We start from the raw sequence: 20,096 nt of genomic DNA on the forward strand, positions 1-20,096 counted from the left end.
GGTGGCCTTCCCAGGCAGACAGACTTCAGTGAGGCTTGTTTGTAGCTGACTGTCAATAAACTATTCTTCTAATCAAAAATACCCCTTCCTGGAACACAAACTGGCAAAAATGAGTTGCACTACCTTTGGGTATGGATGGGTTTAAACACATAATCTCCTGAGAGGATGCAACGTCAGGGCTGTTCGGTGCACACCCAAATCGATGAGAACAGTGCATGCAGCTCAGTACTACTCGACGGACCCTGGACATCATGGGAAGCAGACATCGAACAGTCTGAAGCTGGGAAACACCCTCTCACAAGTGCCATGTAGTCAAGTCCTGAACTGTGGTGGGTCACAAATTGGGTAAGGTTCTTAAAAATCATTTTAGCCAACTAAACCCATTTAATTTTACTAATTATTTTGTAGTTGTTAGTTTTATTTTTTATTGTAAAGGAATAGAGTCCCCTGGGTCCCAATGGCACAGAGCTGGTGACTTCTCTGGTATAACACAAGTTCCCTGTGCACCTATCTTAAAATCTGAGGAAGCATTAGTCAAAACTAATTAAAGGTGCTACGATGCCAGCAATGGCTAGGAGAAGCTAAGGGAATACCACAGAGGAAATTAAAAGGTACTATAAATATTATTTATTTGCAATCAGTGTTCAGACAGTATTAACTGAAAAAAGAGTCTCATTATTAGGTGTAATTTAACATTCATAGTAAAAGAGAATTTCTGTCCAAAAAGCTCACAATCTGAAGAGGTGAAAAAGACAGGAGAAGAAGAAAGCAACACAAGATGGGACATACAACTGCCACCATAGAGAAGGGGTGTTGAAGAAGGCAGGCAACTTGCTGCAGGTTGCAAGCAAAGCGTACAGCAGGTCCCACTCAGTCACAAAACCCGGGTTCCTTTCTGGCTGAAATCAGTGTGGAGGGAAAAGCTCACCTGAGCCTTGCCAGAACCTGCCAAACCCAACAGTGACCACACAGCTACAACCTTGTGACTAAGAAAAATAAAAAGCATCTTACACTAGCTTGCGTGTAACATGTTTGAAGTTTAAATGAGAAATTAGAATGTCAAGGGTAATTTATGACTATGTCTAGTACATGACAAAGGATAATACAACAGTCATTAGACAGCAAAGTGCATCAGCTGGAAGTATCTCCAAAGTACATGTACAAAGGACAAAAGACTGACTACTGTTTGGGCATGTGTTTTTCTGAGAAGCCCAAGCTGGTAAGGAAATGAAGAAAGATAAAGAACTTAATAAGGAAAATGTGGTCAGGATCGTAAGAGACCATGTGCACGCATACTTTCATGAGAAGAAGAATTTATGATGACATTCTTAGTCTTATGTTAACCCCAGACCCAAATGCTTCAACCCACATTTCCTAATTGTTCATATTACTCGTACTTTGGTTTCTTCTAATCTTTGCAGGAGGAAGAAAACAGGTCCTCCCATCAGAGAAGCACAGACAGAAGGGGGAAAGGCTCCTACCACCAATGGGACACATCTACCTTAGGTCAAGGCCTCATTCCATGGCCATGGATGATGCTCACCACCACGACTAAGGGCAGCTCAGATGGGGCCCATGTGGTGCTCCCCAGCCTGGGTTTCTGACGTCTAAGGGAGTGGTTGAAGTGATGCTGCCAATTCCCCCCAGTTGGAAATGTTTGCTTGTGTCTCTTCTCTACCACATTGGCAGGAACGAACGTGAGCATGAAACTTAAACATTCTGTGAAGTTTGAGGGAAGTATGTAATAAACATAATTTGATATGGAGTGACTGATAGACACACAGCACAGCTGCCTTTGCATCGCTGCCAGAGGAAACCAGGTTAAAAAAAAATAATCCTTACAGACAAAGTATAAAGCAAGGTTTTACTCAGCTCTGTACAACTTCTGTAATACTGAGTTGTATTTATTATTTGATTAAGCTGCAGTAACACAACTACAATAGCATACATGCCATGACTTATTCTGTAAACCAATCATATTGGAAGAATTCCACTACACTGTGGCATATCTGTGGATCATGCAGTGGCTATGTTTGTGGTACACCGGTCCCCAAACATAAAAAAAAATACCAAAAAGAAAACCAGCAGCCATTTGCTTAACAGGTTTATAATGAGAGTACCAATTAGGAATAGACTAAGGGTAAATTTTAGCTCCTTTGGCAATTTATCTTAACATTGACATTCTTTTTCTGTTCTCTGGTAGATCCGTTGGTGCTTGGGCTTTTCTCTGCTTCTTGCACCGAGGGTAATGTCAGCAGATGTTACCTATCATTGCTGAGAATACACCACAGCACTCAGGTACTGCGGGACTCGCTTTGCAGGGGAGTGCCCTTGATCAAACAGATCCAAAACCTGTCTCTGCATATGTAAGTATTGAACAAAGCTGAACATAGCAGAGCCAAAGGCTACGATTTAGCATCTACCACAGTTAAGTGATTGTGATAAACAGACTTTGTTTAATAGGGAGGCTGCCTCAGCTGACATGTGTTTACAATATCAGCTTCTGTGAACATTTTAAAATATTCTTAACAACATTGTAAGATGAACTATTTAATGTCTGGATATTGTTGATTACCTGTAATTTCTCCATTCTCAACCATGAGATTGCCACTACTGGCTCTTGTGACACTGTTGTATGATGGAGGAAAAGATGCTGAGGACAAAGTTTCAGATTTCTCAGGACTCCTACCATAGTTTTCACCCATCATAGATGCAATAAGTCCTTCTTTTTCTGGAGCAGCATCTCCAACAGCGTCAATACTGCAAGTTCTGTGATGGTACAGGTAAGAAGCCTGCTTTATGGAGCGCAGGAGCAAATGACTCCTGTAGGCACGCTGGATGACAGTAGCAGAAGCTTCCTCTTGTCTGTGTCTGAGTGTAGTAGAGATTGGCTCGTAGGATTTTTTTGATGGATTGGCAGCCATGAACTTCTCCTCCATTTGTACTTTTAGAGTATCCAGCTCCCCAGAATCTCCTAACACTCGTTTGGTAAAAGCAAACAAGATATCCAAGCAGTGGATCCTGTCTCCACTGACCATAGGCAGGTCCATTGCTATGAGTTCAACTTTGTTTGGTTTTGGTACACGTAAAGGTTCAGCCAGAGCATCTGCAAAGTCTGAAAGCGCAGAGAAAGTTATAAACTGACTTGCCTCAGGATCAAACTTCTCCCAGATTTCATAAAAGATGTCAAAGTCATCTTCCCCTAAAGGCTCTGTACTTTCCTCAGTAGCAGCATTGAAGTTCTCCAGAATAACAGCTATATACATGTTTACAACAATGAGAAATGATATAATGATGTAACTTACAAAATAAATAATACCTATGGCAGGTTTACCACATTCGCCTATAATACCATTTACATTTGGATCACAGTACGGTGGCCCAGTGTTTAAAATAGGACTGAGAAGACCATCCCAGCCAGCTGACGTGGTGATTTGGAAGAGACAGAGCATGCTGTTAGCAAAGGTTTGGAAGTTGAACATATCGTCAATGCCATCTTCCATCTTCACATAGGCAAAGTTAGCCATGCCAAAAATAGCATAAATGAACATGACCAGAAAAAGCAAGAGGCCAATGTTGAATAGAGCAGGTAGGGACATCATTAATGCAAAAAGCAGAGTTCGAATTCCTTTGGCAGCCCGGATGAGTCTCAGTATTCGTCCAATCCGAGCCAAGCGAATGACCCTGAAGAGTATAGGTGGTAAGAAATGTTCAAATGCTGTACTGATGCCTGAAAGCAGTAAGGCTGAAACAGAAAGGATAACAACTGGTTAGAATATCACATTTCTGCTTAATTAGTAAGTAGGATGAAATGATAATATCTGTACAGTTGAAAAATACCTGATGTGTGTGTGCTAAGACCCTAGCAGAACAACCTTTAATAGAAGGTAGAGTTGAAAAAACAGCTGTAGAAATCAGCAGTTATGAACTACATTCTTCAGCCACCAGAAGATAGTACCTGTTGCACTAAGGATGGCAAGCACCTTTCTATGCACAACGTCAAATATCCATATCAGTCAACGCTCATTGACTGATGGTTTTCTTTGACACTGGTTGCAGGAATACTTCAGCAGGTGCAAGTTATAAATTTACCTTCTAAATTTGACTTCAGATACAGACACTACAAAGTTAAACTAAGAAAACTACATATAATCATAATGTCGCGGTCATCATTTCGGTAATATAGTCAAGATAGGCATAAGCGAACCAGTGATGAACACAGAAGTTGTGCATGACACTCTACAATGGCTTTTAGTTCATTCAGGGACATAGCTACACATAGATGTTATTTTATCTTTAGTTTGTATGAAAAAATGACAGATCTAGTAGCACTAGAAGAGGTTTGGCTTTTCTAGGTTTAGATGTTTTGGATACATTTTTCTGGATTTCCACTCCAGGAACTTAATTTCTCAAGGAAGTACCATATTCTTACTGGAATCTTACTTGCCCAAAACATAAGTCATAGTAAAGAAACAAGTATTTTTCTTCCCCTAAATGCCTTCTGCTATTTTGGCAGTACTGGTCCTAGGAATAGTTAAATTGGCAGAAAGCTCAAATTGGCAGAAGAGCTCTTCACACCATTCTTCCATTGCAAACCCTTCAACTAAAAGCTAATAGATTTGTGTTGTTCCTTTCGATCCTATTACACAGTGTGAACCCTAATTTTCAATCAACCATGCCTGAATTTCCAGAAACTGTATTCTGTAGTCTATAATCTAACTCCAGTCTTCAGATTCTCTCTGTATTTCAGTTCTCTGTCACAAACACAGATGACAAAACCCAGCAATTTTTATCTGACTGAAGATTTCGTAGCTAGCACTAAATCTGTAACAATGGAAATTACCACATAATGTGGTGCTGGTATGATGGGTTATTCATTCTGTCTTTCAGACTAGGAAAAAAACAACCTAAAGAACCATTATGAAAGATTTTACATAACACAGCTACTTTTTTTTTTTTTAATACTTTTATTAAAAGAAAATAGCAGAAATTTTAAAAAATCTTATTTCATATTATTTTAGTATAATCATGGTGGGTTACTTAGTTCTTTTTCCTCAAGACTTTACAGTATTATGATTTCCATTTCAACATCCATTTGCAGTTGATAAATATTAACTATTTTTTTCTGAAAAGAATAATAATTGATTCAGTAAAGAATTTGCCAAACCAATTTTACTTACCAACAAGTGACATGATCACAACAACTAAGTCAAAAATGTTCCAGGCATTTGAGAAGTAGTACTGCCTCAGAGCCACCAATTTCAGTACACATTCGGCAGTGAAGATGGCAACGAAGAGTATATTGATTTTGTTAAGGATGTTAGTCTTCGTTTCACTTTGCTCATGGGTTTCCACCATCATGGTGATCATGTTAAGGCAGATGAGAATCATGATGACAACATCAAAGGCTTGGCGTGTTACAATGTCAAAAAGGAACCCTTGGTATCTGTTCTAGAGGGAAAAAGTACATCTGGCATCAGTTATGAAAGCAGGGAGTACTCATCCATACATGTTTCCAACAGCTCCAGTTTTTATGTTGCAAAGTCACTCACCTATAGTGAAGTCAGAGAATTTTAAGAAAAGCAGAAAATAAAAATGTCATTTAAAATCCCTTCCCAGCTTAATCAGTTCCAAGGTGAATGTAAAACCCAACAATACTTATGCAAAGAACTTAATAAATATTTAACCTGTAAAATCTTTCAGTGCAACTTTTTGGCATGCAATTGACTTTAGAGCACTGTCTGAGTATCAATGTAAAGACAGTATAAATAATTTATATGCAATATATAAACATATGCACTTTTCAGTGAATTAAATTGCACTTTTGCAATGCATTTTCCTTTTGAAGAATTCAGACAGTCTTACCAGTGGTCTTGGAATGGGTTTTTGAGGTTTCTTGGATCCCAACTTTTTCATTGCATTGTAATATTTTTTCTGTTCTTCTGTCATAAAGATATCTTCCCCACCTAAGTATATAAAGAAATGTCACTGTTATTTGGTGAGAAAGCAGCACTGCTTTAGTTAAAAATTCTAAAATGCTGGAAACTAACATTCTTTCTTTCTTCACATCTTGCTGGTACTAGCGCTTTTCAAAATGTGTAACTGTGTCCAAAAAAACAGAGTGGCACAAACCATACATTGACAGAGCAGAAGTCCTGGGGTGAAACCCAGCTAGCTCAGAAAGCATGAAAAAAAGGACCTACTGAAAACCTGGACAGGAACAAATCTTTCCTTGGCTTCCCACATCCCGGTCTTGTTGAATATCCAAAATACTAATCAGAGCAACTGTACCAGACCACTTTCTAAATAACGAGTCTCCTGTTGTGCTCAGTTCCCAAAAAGGAGCAAAATTTTAAGCGGCTGCAGAAAAGATGTCATTGCCTTTGATATGTTGGGAAAGAGCTGGGTGTTCAGGTTATAGGGGAAAAGAAAGGAGGAAGAAACTCACCCTGGGTGTTACATCTGCTAACTTAATTGCTAATGCTCTTGTAAATGCCAATAGAAGTTTTAGATTCTATGTACAGCAAGGACCTTGTTCTCTAAAGATAGTATTGCTCGAGAGATAGTAGGTGCCTGGGAGCACAACCAATGTACTTATCTTTTTCTTTTGTTGGTTGAAGTTGTCGATAATAACACCAACAAAGAGATTCAGGGTAAAGAAAGATCCAAAGATGATGAAATTCACAAAGTAGAGATACATAAATAGGCTGTGCTCCATTTGCGGCTGCTCATTTTTCTGCAAGAATGAAAAGCAACATGAAAAATGACCAGTTACAACACAGGCTCAATTCAGAATAATCTTCATACTGTTAATCCTCTCACAAATTGATTCCAGGAAGAACTAATATTTACAGGCCTACTGCTAATTCTGACAAAATTCATATGGTTCAAAACTACTAATGGTGCATAACACAAAATATTTTATGTATACGATGCCTTTGGAAGGAGCATGAAATGGTGGAAGAAAGTAACATTCATATGGTGACTATGGGATGCATGAAAATTCTAGGACTTTGCAGGGACATTATTGCTCAGATGCTGACTGCCATCCCTTTTGAAATTAAACATGAACTTTATGAAATGATTCACCAGGCACAACACCCGAGAGATAACTAACCAGAAAATACAGCTCAAAATAATAGTACTACAACATGTTTGTACTATGGCAACTCATTAATTTCATTTCTTTTACAATGTTTGTTTATGTAGTTTCTTGCTAGATCATTGCAGAACAGGATAATTTAATTCATACTGATATATTTGCACTGTAAAACTTGCAGAGTAAAACTTAGTCTTTGACTAATGGTGAATGAGGTTTACTTTTATTTTAAATTTCTTTTTTTTTTTTTTACAAAAGCTGATTGTTGTGGGGATTTTTTTATTTTCAAACCTGACTTGAAATCCTACCATTTGCAACTGATTGGGGGCCTACTAAAGTCCATAGAAACAGTTATTGAATTGGACATTCCTGACATGATTTTCACAAGCATTTCAGAAGCATCAGTTCAGCTTCTTCCGATAAGAATAGGAGTTGTAAATTGCTCAGTACTTGAAAAATCAAGCAAACTATTTAGCAGTCAAATTCCAAGCTCTTGCCATTAAAAATCTGGGCTAAGATATGTTTTTTTCTTCTTGGCAAAGAACTTCTTCTCTGGCTATTATAGATAAAAACAAAACCAGAACAAGAAAAATAGTTTTTCAAATTGAAACACAAACACCCCCATTTTTATGTATGGTTACTTTTAAAACTGATTCCTTTGAAGTCATAACCAATTAAGATATCCTCTTCATTTGAAATTCTTTGCCTTCAAAGACATACCACTTTGTCCTGTATAATATTGGATGATACTTCTGACAAGACAGCAAACGCTACTGTCAATGTAAAAGGTAGGTAAAATAGTACACTAGTGATGGCTGACAATGTATTTTAAATGGTTGCTTATCCACAATAGCTCGATTCTTGATAAGTCTGGTTTTATGTTTTGAAGTGGACTTTAAACTTTGTCACTGTAAAACATTTAGGTTTAGTCCAAGTGTGAGTTTCATAAAAGATGTGTGAAGGTAGGTGCCTCCATGTGAGTGGGAACTCTGAACTCCCCTGCTAGCTGATGCACATCCAGTTATTAGTAGAGTCAATGTAGTATAAAGAGGTGCTCAGCTGAACAATATAGATATCCAGGGTGAGCTAAAATGCTCCCTAGATCCCTCTGACCGTATTGACTAGATCTCCATTAACCATACAGGGCACTTGGAGATGAACTCACACAGAGACCTTACAGTATAGGTAACTGCATTTAGGTGAGTGGATCTGAAGTTGAATCCCACTTGCTGTTACAACAAATTAGGTTACTATGAGTCATTCATAGATGAAACGTTTACATCAGCTGAAAAAAATAATCACTGGAAAGATCTAGCACAAACAGGAGATATAAAAGTGCAAAAATCGTAATGCTTTAGTAGAAAGCGGTAGCATTAGCAAAAAACACAGTTTGAATATAGTGACTGACCTCTCGTGAATCTACTGCTGCATACATGATCTCCATCCAACCTTTAAATGTTGCCTAGAGTGAGAGATTATGGAAAACGTGTTGAACTTTCAGTGTAAAAGTCTTCACATCATTTGCAATATCCGAATGACGCTGACTGGAGTAAGAGCCTTTAGTATGGTCACACACACATAGCACCAAGCTCTGACGTTAGGGAAACTTGCCCCTGGGGTATGTGTAGGCATTCTCAGCCTTATCAGGACGTGAAACCTTGCTAGGGTGGGACAGAACATGTTGTCCTAGGATGCTGACAGGGCAAACCTTAACTGGCATGGTCTACTAAAGGCCTTACAAACCTCATGGCTGAAAAAAATCTGTATTACAGAAGATTAGTTCAGTATCTGCCTCAGATTTCCTTCTGAAATTGACTCCAGCTCTCAGTCTCATGAACCTGCTGGAGGCTGAAGCAGAACTTGTCCACCAGATGCTTACTTCATCACCTGGAAAATCACAGCAGGGTCTAATTCTTGCCCCTATTTCCATTTGTGTGCATGAGCAGCACTGGTGTTTGAACAGCCAGCTAGAAGGGAAAAGCAAGCTGTATGATACCACTCCTTTCCATCACTCAGAGAGATGAGTTAGGAGCTGACAGGAGGTCAAGCCTGTCTGACTTGGTACTGACTAGTGAAGGCAAGCAGCACTTACCACCTGAAGAAGAGCCAGGTAGCCAGAGCCAACATTATCAAAGTTGACTTTAACATTGACCCAGAATATTTTTCCTGTGTTATTATACATTTTACAGTCTGTTATGTTATTGATCGAACCATTCAATTCTGAATCTTCTTCTGTCAGATTGACACATTTCCCAAACTTCCCAGCAAAAAGGTTCACTCCCATGATGCTAAAGATGAGCCAGAAGATGAGGCAGACAAGCAGAACGTTCATGATGGAAGGGATAGCTCCCAGGAGAGCATTGACCACCACCTTGGATGAAACAGGAGAGGAAAAATACACTTAAACAAAGATGGGCTCAAGTATTTGCTCAGTGCAATAAGCAGTCACTTAGTCATCTCAACAAACAGAAACGTAATGTTTTCCATGTAAATACTAGGCACAGCTGGCATGGGTACCTTGAGCAAAGATTCAAAGGTCCATAGTATCTCTTAGGCTTTCAAAGGAATAGTTGATATTTTTGGGGCTGCTGTGAGCCACTACCACATAAGCATACTACAATATGAGTCCATCGTCTTTTGATGACTTTCCCTTGGTTTTGGAGTGGGGGATGTTTTGTTTGTTTGTTTTAAACTTTTATAACATAAAATTTCTGAAGTATTCATCCATAAGCACTAGTGCAGAGAACTGTATTATTAAGACTGTAGAAAGTAGTTTTTAAAAGGCCCAGCAATAACTCTCCAGTAGCATTTTGTTAGGTCTATGATATTTAGTGGATTATGACTGTGTTTGGGGTCTATAACCATGAGTTAGGTACTTTTTCTGTGCTAGGTGCTGTATAATCACAGAAGATGTCCACGTAGGTTTTAAGTGTATGCTAAGACATAACAGATTGTTTCATAAAATGGGGCAGTGTAAGGAAATGATGAGAATATATCTTTGAGTTTCACAGTGAAGGCGATGAACTCAGCAGTCAGGTAGCAAAGAACAACTTGATGGACCAGAAGAAAAATGAAAAAGCTTTGTGAAGGTTTTTGGAGACCATGTCACACACATTCTGCATAGCAAGACAGAAAGTAAGATGGTACCAGTTTAAAAATTGACTGTAGACATGGAAATTTTGATACATTCTGTTAATTAATTTAATGCAATTTCCCTCTGCCTTCACAGAGACAAGATTGCAGTCAGAGAGCTTTCAGTATCACTTCCAGAAGATATCCAAAAGCAATCTATATCTCGGCTGCATTGAGGCTGCATTCCCATGTAAAGGTGTAACAGTGAGGCCATATGTATTTCTATCATCCGTTTTTACATGCCAGAGTATATTCCATAGACCAGATTTTTGCCCACATACCACTGTGGTTATCACACTGTTTCACACTGCAGTGTATGGATGTGTTTTGCGTATGGCTGAGGGAATCTTTCTCTGCATTTGCACAAGGGTAGATTTGTAATTAAAAGTAATTAATGTCCAGCAGCTTCACATTGTTCCAGGTGCTCCTTTGGTGGAAAAAGACAGCAAATATTCTGTAGACAAACACTTCTGCTTTTTAAAAGAATGGTCTATTTGGAACAATAATTTGAGCAAAGTACCTCTTAATAGTCTAAAATTTTTGTAAATCAATTCAGTAAAAACCTGCAAAATGGAGGTGATTCTTTCCTCTGAATTAGCTTGCCATCAGACTTCAAAAATGAGAATTGTGCTCACAGTTCTTATTCTCTATTTTAATTTTGGCTACCTCAGTAAGACAGGAACACAAGAACTGAGCAGCAATGGAACAAAGTTCTGCCTAGTCTAGTTTTGTTGCAACGACACTTAGGATTGATCACTCGCAGAAAGTCCATGAGGAGCAGCCAAGTACAGAGGAGTGCAGCAGCAAAGGTGCCTTTTAAAAATTCATTTTATAGGTCCTAAACTGAACTTGGGGTAGACTTGTGAACTTCATAAAGACACAGACATGAGTTATGACCCTGTTACATGCTTGTTAGTACTGTCAGGCTTTAATTTATATTCAATCTTACCCTCATTCCCTCAAATCGTGACAACGCTCTTAAGGGTCTCAGAGCTCGGAGAGTCCTAAGAGATTTCATAGGGCCAAATGAACTGCCTAAGAGGTTTATTAAAGAGACCTGAATGGGAAGACAAAAGAAAGTATTAGCAGTATCCTGACATCTGTTCCCTTTATTCCTGTTTAAAACAAAACAAAACAAAACAAATCTCCCCATATTTTCAGTGCTGGAAGTGCAATATCCTTAAATCGTCATTAAAGGAGGCAAGAATACTGTCTTTGCATCCAGAAAATAATCAGTGATTCTGCTTCTACATCCTGTGTCAGGACCCATGTAGAAACAGCGAAGGCAGAACTTACGTCTACAATGAGGAAGTCCAACCAGCACCAAGCATTGGTGAAATACTTCTTGAAGCCGTAAGCCACCCATTTCAGGAGCATCTCCAGAACAAAGATGAAAGTGAACATTTTGTCAAGAAATGCCAACATAATTTTAATGCTTTTTCTCTCATTTATATGGATGTCTTCAAATGCCTGAAATCATAATATATACATACATGGCAAAAGTCAGAGATGAGCTTTATAAAATGAAAGTCTAGCATCATTAAGACCCCTTCGTCATTCAATATGTGTTTTACACTGATCTAAATGCCATCTTTTACTCAAATTTATGCCAGCTGATAAATGTGTAATTCTCCCTGTCCCTTCTCTTTCTTTTTCTCTATATAGTACAGCCCTGTGGACACATACATCATGCACACTGGAATGCTAGGAGAAAAGTTTATATTTTCAGAAATTTATTTCAAGAAATTTATACATTGAGGAGAACTAAGTACTTTTTTTTTCAAGTATTAAGAGTCATTTGTTTTAATGATATAAAAACTCCTTTATATTTCACAACTGTGAAATAACTTCCTGAGAAAAATCCAGTATACAGCCAGAGTAGAAACAGCTGCTGAGATTTATATATTTGTAGTTTTACTCACACTCTCTTATAATTTTTAATAATATGAATAATAGTTTGCAATAATTACAATAGTGAATAAATGACTGCTATGTGAAGCCTCTTCTTTTTTCTCCTGATGATTTCAAAGATATTCACTGTATTTGCTGCTAAAAACAACTTCTCTGGGTGCAAATCAGAGCTAAAAATGCTTCTAAATAAATACATGAAACTGTGCTACACTAACCAGGGCTCCGCTGCTCAGAAGAATCATGAATATGATAAAGGATTCAAACCACGAGTGTTCAACAATCTGGTAGCAGGTTTTTCTCAGATTCCACCATGTTTCTCCTCCAAAATTTATGGCACTACCCACATAACAATGAAAGTATCGCACACAACCTGAAAGTGAGAGACAGCAAAGAATGTATGGAAGGAATGTACATGCATGTGAAGGGTTGTTCAAGAAACTTCTGGGGGCAGGGAAAAGTCAATGGTCACATTAACTGCATCATTGTTGTTTTTCATGTTTTGCCAGGAGAAAAAAAATAGGAAATATCTAATTTTATTTGCCTTGTAACTCCTGTTTATATACATATAAAGTAGTTGGAGCCACTTTGGACAACTTTCTGTTGTTTCAAGATATTTCTGAGACTCTGAACATACTCTCACTGACCTGCTGTTTGGGCACACAAAACTTCAGGGCCATGGGATGAGTCTTGATATTACAAAAGCCTTTCTCAGTTTCTGCACACTATTTGGAAAGCAGAGATGAGATACCCAGGAACACAAAGGCTTGGAGGCAGAGAAGGTAAACAGTTGCCTTCAACATTGCAGCATTATACCATGCCTTGCAAGGTCTATTCATTTATTTACTTGCTTCTGAATGTATGGAATGGCTGGTTTTGTATCATATAACCTGCAAGAATATGTCATTTTCTAGCTGACACATAGGCTCCATAGAAGGAGACATCTCCTTTCAAGGTCACCAGATTATTTCTTATAAGTGACAATGACACCAGGGCCACCTAATGTTTCCTGACCACCCCATTACAAAATCCTGCGTTTGATTACTTATTAATTTTGCCAAGAATTAACTTGCTTTGGCTGTCATTTTCCTTGCTGTGTGCTCTGTTAATTCATGTTTTCATTATGGCAAAAAAAGTCAGTCAAAAGGCTTCTGTCATTTCCAAGCATGGAAAAAATAATGTATATATGTGTCTCATATATATATATGATTATCTCACACACATAAAGTATCGTACAAACAACTCATATATATATGATAAGATATATTATATGTAAAAAATTCTGATCATCTTTCTTTCAATAATCCCAGTTGCCCCACTAATGCGGATCTGGGATGTGAGATGGGGCAGGGAATGGCACTTGCACAAGATATGGACTTTTTTTTGTGTGCAGAAAACTGTGTCAGGTACAGATTTGCTGCACCTTCAGTTGAGATCTATAACAGTTTGGCCACAGTAGGCTCACTCCAGCCTGGGACTACAGAGCACAAAACAAGACATTTCACATTTCTTCTCTGGGGCAAGGAAAGAAAACAAACAAACCTACCTACCTTTATTTCTTTTGTTCTTACAGCTATACTGGCAAAAAATGCCATCGATAAAGTAATTTTGAAAAAAATGCTGTAGCTCAGAAATCTGGCATCTGTATTATTAAGGCAATATTTGTGGGTTTTTTCTGGAGAAAGCAAACTGCAATGTAGGTATGGTGGATCTCTCTCAGGATTTATGATGTATAACATGATAGTAAAAATATATATATTATTACTACAAAGAATACTTTGCATTCAGGTACAGCACCTCTCTAGCTTCAAATAATTGCGACATGGTTCACTGTTATTGATTCAATCCTAAAACTGTGCATTAGAAGTTTCATTGACCCCAAAAGGGTACAGGGAAGAAAAAAAAAAAAAAAAAAAAAAAAAAAAAAAAGGCCAGCTCTGCAGAACAGGGCAAAGAGGGGATGGGAGTAATTACAGCCAGATTTGATTTATCCGTGTTCTCATCAGATAAAATATCCAGGAAGCAGTGCTTGAATGGGAAGGCGGTGATGAGAGAAAGGCTCTGCCTTTGGGAGCAGAGGAGGAAAGCAAGCTCTGAGAGCTGTTGGACCCGCTGCTGGGCTCCCCGTATGCAAGGCTGGAGAAGTCCCTCCTGATCATTTTGTGGTACAGGGAAGCTTGAATAGGCAGAAAACAACAGAATCAAAGAAAACTTGGGTGATGGGTGGAAATGGTGGTGGTCAGCCAGGCTGATTGCATGAGCAAAGAGCAAGTTGGAGCATCAGGAAGAATTTTGCCACAGTTATAATTCATTTAATATAACACACTTGGAAGAAATAAGCCTACAAACTGACTTGTTATAGTTTATTCTCTTGCAACTAATACTGAGAGTGTAGTGAATACCCCTGGCCTTCAGTAGTAACAGCTATTGGCGAAAAAATCTCAAGAGCTATTTCTTTGCATCTTATGAAAAGCACATGTTGTTACACGTGTTAGGGTAGGAATAATTCATAAAAGTACTGGACACATCCCATAACAACTTGTAAAGCTAGATGTTGTAGGATGATTTGAGAAAGGATTCCCAGATTATCACCCTATAGAAATTCAACTTCAGCCTAGCAGCTTCTCTCTGCTTATTTCACTCCTTTCTTTGTTACAGAGATTGGTCATGAAATGCTGTTCAAGGAACAAACATTTATACTGTTGCAAAGTATTAACAAATCTGATGTGCCAAGTGCCTTGTTCCAGTGGCCATTGTCAGGTGAGACCTGATCACATATACTTCTCTTATGTTAAACCCCAAAAGCAACTTGGATGCTGTCCAATAGAGTGAAATTCATCTCACCACTATAACAACATCATTTTGGGGGATCGGATCTATGCCACTGCCCAGGTCCCACTTAGAAGCAATTGGCTTTAAGGGGAAGGGCATTTATTTTTCAGGTGTCACGATCTCTCTGTTGACTAGAGAGGGACAATGATTTGGACTATTTATCCCATTTCCAGATCACTAAAATTAACTGAAAGTAATCTGTCCCTATTGACTCAGCATCACCAGAAAAACAAGTTGGGTTTTAAGTCTTATCACTTCCCAGCTGTGAAACCATGAGAGCCTTACCTTCTGGAAAACATTTTTCTGGAGTCTTGAAGTCTTCAGCAAACTCTGGAATCTGCCTCAAAAGATCTTCAGGATTTGTCAGATCCACTGTGCTGCCTTCAGAAGAGCTGACACTGTCAAACTACCGAGCAAAATAAGATCAGGTATCAATTCTTTCTACATTCAGCTCCAAATGAATAAATTGATCCATGAACAAATAAAATTCAAAAATCAAAATTTGGCTGTGTACTAATATTTCAAGTAGTGTTGGTAATGGAACAAACTTTGTAAATTTAAAAGTATATGAGCTTAGAAGTATTAATAGATGCATCCAAGTAGGGGCCAAAGCTATATAATTACAATATCTATGTGAACCAAATGTAACTGCCTAATAAGCTGGTAAATTGAAGAGCTTTTAAATTGCTTGTAAGTATATGCAGTACTCAAAGTGGTATAAACTGCTTGGGTTAAAACCATAGAAAGATGCATTCAAACAGGAGAACCAGGTAAGTATATCTGGTATTTTATCAGGAACTGAACACCCATGACAGTATTTGCAAAGCAGAAATTGGAATCATATCATATATTCTCCAGTTACAATGCTTTTTGTTATCCCATTAACCATATGTCTGATGAGTCAGCAGTTTGTTACAAATTACTTACTCTATGCTTTTGTTCTTTTATGTTTGCATATTGTTATTTGTTACTTTTCTTAATGTATTCTTTATTCAAAATTATTCTAAAAATATTTTTAATTACTAACCACTATCTTTAATGTCATAGTGAGAAACTCATTTAAAGTATTAAGTTTCTTGAAACTGAGATACGTAGGACACAGGGAGACTTGCTGGAATTTCCTACCTGGAAGCATATCTCTCTTTTAATGCCTTTAATTTTTCTCCTTCTCTCCTTTTTTTCTGGACTCAGATTTCAATAAATGGGAAGTAGCAGAGAGAATTTTATAAATTATTTATTTAAATAAAATTATTTTGTAGATTTTCCATTTCAAAACACTCTTTCTTATACATACATTTTTCTTAAAAATCAATACCTAGAAGCCCAGCATGGCTTTGATTTCATTTGCAGAATTCCAGCTCCCTCATTAACCAGCCAGACCGGCTACTGCAAGCTCAGAGCCACTGCTGCCACCAAACTCCACTCCAACAAACCCTTGAACAGTAACGTACCTGTGCTTGACCAGTATTGGAAAGTCATTGCCATAGAAAAAAAATTGTTACCTCTTTTTGTTCTGGCGGTGACGGTTCAACCTTCCTATCCTTTCCTAGGTAAAGCACACTGAATTCTTCAGAGGAAAATCCTGATCCTTTACTCCAGCTGCCTGAATTTTTCCCTCTTTCTCCCCTTTGCCTCAGGTGATTTTCATCCTGAAAACAATCTGCAGATTAGAGGGGGTTTCTTTTCCCTTTTTAGGGGGTGGACAAGTTGGAAAGGAACGATAGATAAGATGTGCGTTTCATTTAAAGTGGGACTCTCCAGACAAAAGTCCTAAGATATGATCATTTTGAGTCTCTGATTTTACCTAAGAATAAAGGCAATTTTTTCCCAACTGACTTGCAGCAAGCTAAGGAATTTTTGTGAGCTAGTCAAAAGCTAATTATGAATTTTTGCATAGGAATTAAGACAGAAACTTAAGGTGAGAAATCTTGCAACCAGAACAGCAATCTCCTATGGTTAAAATAGAACTGAAAAATTCAGAGAACACAAAGAAATAGGATAATATATGCTATCATATAAGAAACATGACCTTAAGAGAGCCACTCCATACTTAATCCTTCTAACTTCTGCTCCTTATTACTATATACTACACACAGCAAGGACAAATCAAAGAATGGACTGGAACTATAAATTCATATTATGAGTCCATGATAATGTTCTTTATGCAGAACATACATTTTTGCTCTGTTATATAAATAATGCCAAAATAGTTGGCATTATTTGCATAAACTTTTACATAAAATTTCCAAGTTCACTAAGGACTGCCAATTACCTGTGGACAACCTGTAGGCTATGTAATTACCTGTGTGTAACACAACTCAGCAGCTAGGAATTCCTACAGCAAACCCAACAATTTATGGTCTTTTCTTTTAAGACCATGAAAGAATCTTGATTTTAAAAGGCTCCAAGTGATAATTTACACTCACTCTAAACATTTCTACCAAAATTTGGTAATTCTCTGGAAATGGATCAACATATGCCACCCTGCTCTGCTACAGACACTCTTCTACCATACGTGCATCCCTCAATATATATATGATTCTACTGTTCCAACACAAATAAAAAAATTCTTTACCTGTTTGCTGTAGTCTGTGTCTGTAAATGTGCTCAGTTTATCATCATCTTCAAAACCCTCACTTGTATTCTCTGCCTCAGCAATAGGGACACAAACAAATACATTGGGATTGGTAATAAAATCTTCAAGACCTGAGCATCTGTCCCCATTTCTCTCAGCCCATTCGTTATTGTAATTCTCTTTATGATTTTTTATCTCTTCACACTTGAACCCAAGGGGGTTCTGTGCAGTCAATTTGATTTTCTTCCTGTGCACTTTCTTTATATGCCTGAACTTTTCACAACAGGTATCCCATGTAACACTCTTCACAAAGTGAAACCCCTTGTGAATCCGAGCAAAGGCAATCCGAAGATTGTTCATTTCTCCATCATCCTCTGCTGTCTGGAGACATTCGGTACTGAAAGAATTCAACAGTAGCGCAATGAAAAGGTTGAGAACCTGAAAGTCAGTGAAATAACAATAAAATTAAAAGCCAGGAGAGTCGCATTCGGAAATCTGAATACTAACTTTGAAAAACACAGATACTATCAAAGTTCAGTCTTACTGAGCAAAGCAAAACAAGGTAATAATGAAATGGCTATGACTGATCATAATGTGGTTGATGACGTAAACTTCTCTCTCAGAAAGTTCAATGTTCCTATGACCCTCTTCCCCCAAAAAGTTTTTTAAAATAGCAGCTAAAACAGATCTGTGCCTGCCAAATGCATTATTTGCCCAAAACAACTTTTCAAAAGTTATAGTAGTAACAAAGACTATGGTCATGGCTTGTCAGTTTAATAATATCTCTTCCTTCTTCAAACTAGAATTAAATCAGGCTTCTGTGGAGCTGCTTCCAAAATCCTGTGAGATCAGATTCAGGCCCAGCAATTCCATCAAAACTGCAACATTGTCACAAAAATCAAAATCAAGAGAAGCTCAAAGTGAGGTTTCCTCCCTGCTTTTGAGTACATTTAAATAGAAGAATTCATAAACTATTTTTTTTGTTTTGCTTTGGTTTTTAAGGGAATGAGAGAATTTAAATTTTTTCCTAATGTTTCCGTTTGGGATGGGATCTATGTATCTTAATTTTTATCATGTTAGAACTGGGCAGATAGCACCCGTGAGTCATCCAGGGACCACAGTCAGCAGACAACATTAGCCCTTCAGAGAGCATTTCATCCCATCTGTCTTAGTTACTGACATTAAGTTGGAATAAATCTCACTCTCAGATACCTCTCTGTTTCCTTTGATAATAAGAAAGCCTAGACAAGGAGCGTAGGCTAAGCACTTAATTGTTTGACAGTATAACATTATGTGATATGAATATCACTCACAACATTTCATCACTGAAATCAATCATTGCGGTGTAGAACAGGTGGGACATTAAACCCAGGGATTTGGGATTCAGCCACAGAACAGATATTTCCCATAAAGGACTGCCTAAACCTAGTCCTTTTCAGTGGTTTCTTAAATTAAAATTGGTGTATTAATGATACTGAGAATGACATAAGAAACAAAGCTACTAAAAAAGAGGGTTTTATGATTTGGGCATTAAGAAAGGACAGAACAGGACCAGGAAGGCAGCCTCTCCCTTACACCCCAGCACAGGTGTGCGAGGCTGTGTTGGGTATGCCATAGCAGGATCTAGCTCTTGGGTGTAAACGTGCTTAGAGATGATTAAAGAAAATCCTTATTTCAGTCATAGAAGTGTAGATTCTGCCATTTGCTGATAAAGAATTCAATCCTTGCATGAGATCTTAAAAAACCCCCCAAACCTAAAATTGACTTACAGAGGGACTTAAGCACTTAGCTCCATTAATTCAGGCAGGTAAGCCATAAGCCTTACTGATTATTTACATCCAAATCCCAAGACGTGAAGAAACATAGTTGCCTGTATTGTATTTACTGCAAAGATATTCCTCGTCACATTGCCACATGAAAAGGTCAAGTGATGCTGTGTGCAAAGCACACAAAATGTGAAAACATGGGCAGCCGCTCGAAGGTGAAAGGCAAAAGAGGATTTTGCAGCCAATAACACACACAGGTAACTTTTCTACTTGTGTTTAGGGAAACTACCTTTTGTTGACAAAGTGACAATTAAGTAGATTCTACCATAGACAGAATGAAGAGAGAAAAATATAGAAAAACTCACCACTAAATTTCCTATCACCATGACCAACAGAAAGACAAGAAGGCACAGTGGCTGTTCAGCAACCACCATGCAGTCCCACATGGTCTCAATCCATTCTCCACACAGAATTCGGAAAACGACGAGGAATGAGTGGAAAAAGTCCATCATGTGCCAGCGTGGCTTGCCATTTTTGTTTATTTTATGGCTGTTCTCCCCATAGCTTCTCCCAAAAAGTTGCATCCCTACTATAGCAAAAATGAAAACGATGATTGCCAGGACGAGGGTCAGATTACTCAGTGCTCCCAGGGAATTACCAATTATTTTAATTAGAGTGTTTAAAGTTGGCCAGGACTTTGCCAGTTTGAAGACCCTCAGCTGTGTGGAAACACAAAACATAGTGTTAGACACCAGTAGAGATTACCCATTTTTGAACCGTTCAA

At 38.1% G+C, this 20,096-nt stretch overlaps 1 protein-coding gene across 1 annotated transcript in view; it reads right to left on the reverse strand.

Annotated features, from left to right (window-relative positions):
- Window positions 1-635: 635 nt before the first annotated feature.
- Window positions 636-20,096, reverse strand: part of LOC128150849 (sodium channel protein type 5 subunit alpha-like) — a 34,172-nt gene continuing 14,711 nt past the window's right edge. Inside the window, exons 13-25 of the mRNA XM_052807541.1 lie at window positions 19,678-20,031; window positions 17,547-17,984; window positions 16,474-16,620; window positions 15,257-15,377; window positions 12,358-12,512; window positions 11,528-11,701; window positions 11,181-11,288; window positions 9,192-9,470; window positions 8,508-8,561; window positions 6,599-6,736; window positions 5,866-5,970; window positions 5,181-5,451; window positions 636-3,745 (exon numbers count right to left, since the gene is read on the reverse strand). Of these exons, the coding sequence (XP_052663501.1) occupies window positions 2,547-3,745; window positions 5,181-5,451; window positions 5,866-5,970; window positions 6,599-6,736; window positions 8,508-8,561; window positions 9,192-9,470; window positions 11,181-11,288; window positions 11,528-11,701; window positions 12,358-12,512; window positions 15,257-15,377; window positions 16,474-16,620; window positions 17,547-17,984; window positions 19,678-20,031 (3,543 nt within the window). The 3' untranslated portion in view covers window positions 636-2,546. The remainder of the gene's footprint in view (window positions 3,746-5,180; window positions 5,452-5,865; window positions 5,971-6,598; window positions 6,737-8,507; window positions 8,562-9,191; window positions 9,471-11,180; window positions 11,289-11,527; window positions 11,702-12,357; window positions 12,513-15,256; window positions 15,378-16,473; window positions 16,621-17,546; window positions 17,985-19,677; window positions 20,032-20,096) is intronic.

This window comes from Harpia harpyja, chromosome 1, assembly GCF_026419915.1.
Source record: "Harpia harpyja isolate bHarHar1 chromosome 1, bHarHar1 primary haplotype, whole genome shotgun sequence".
Lineage (NCBI taxonomy): Eukaryota > Metazoa > Chordata > Aves > Accipitriformes > Accipitridae > Harpia > Harpia harpyja.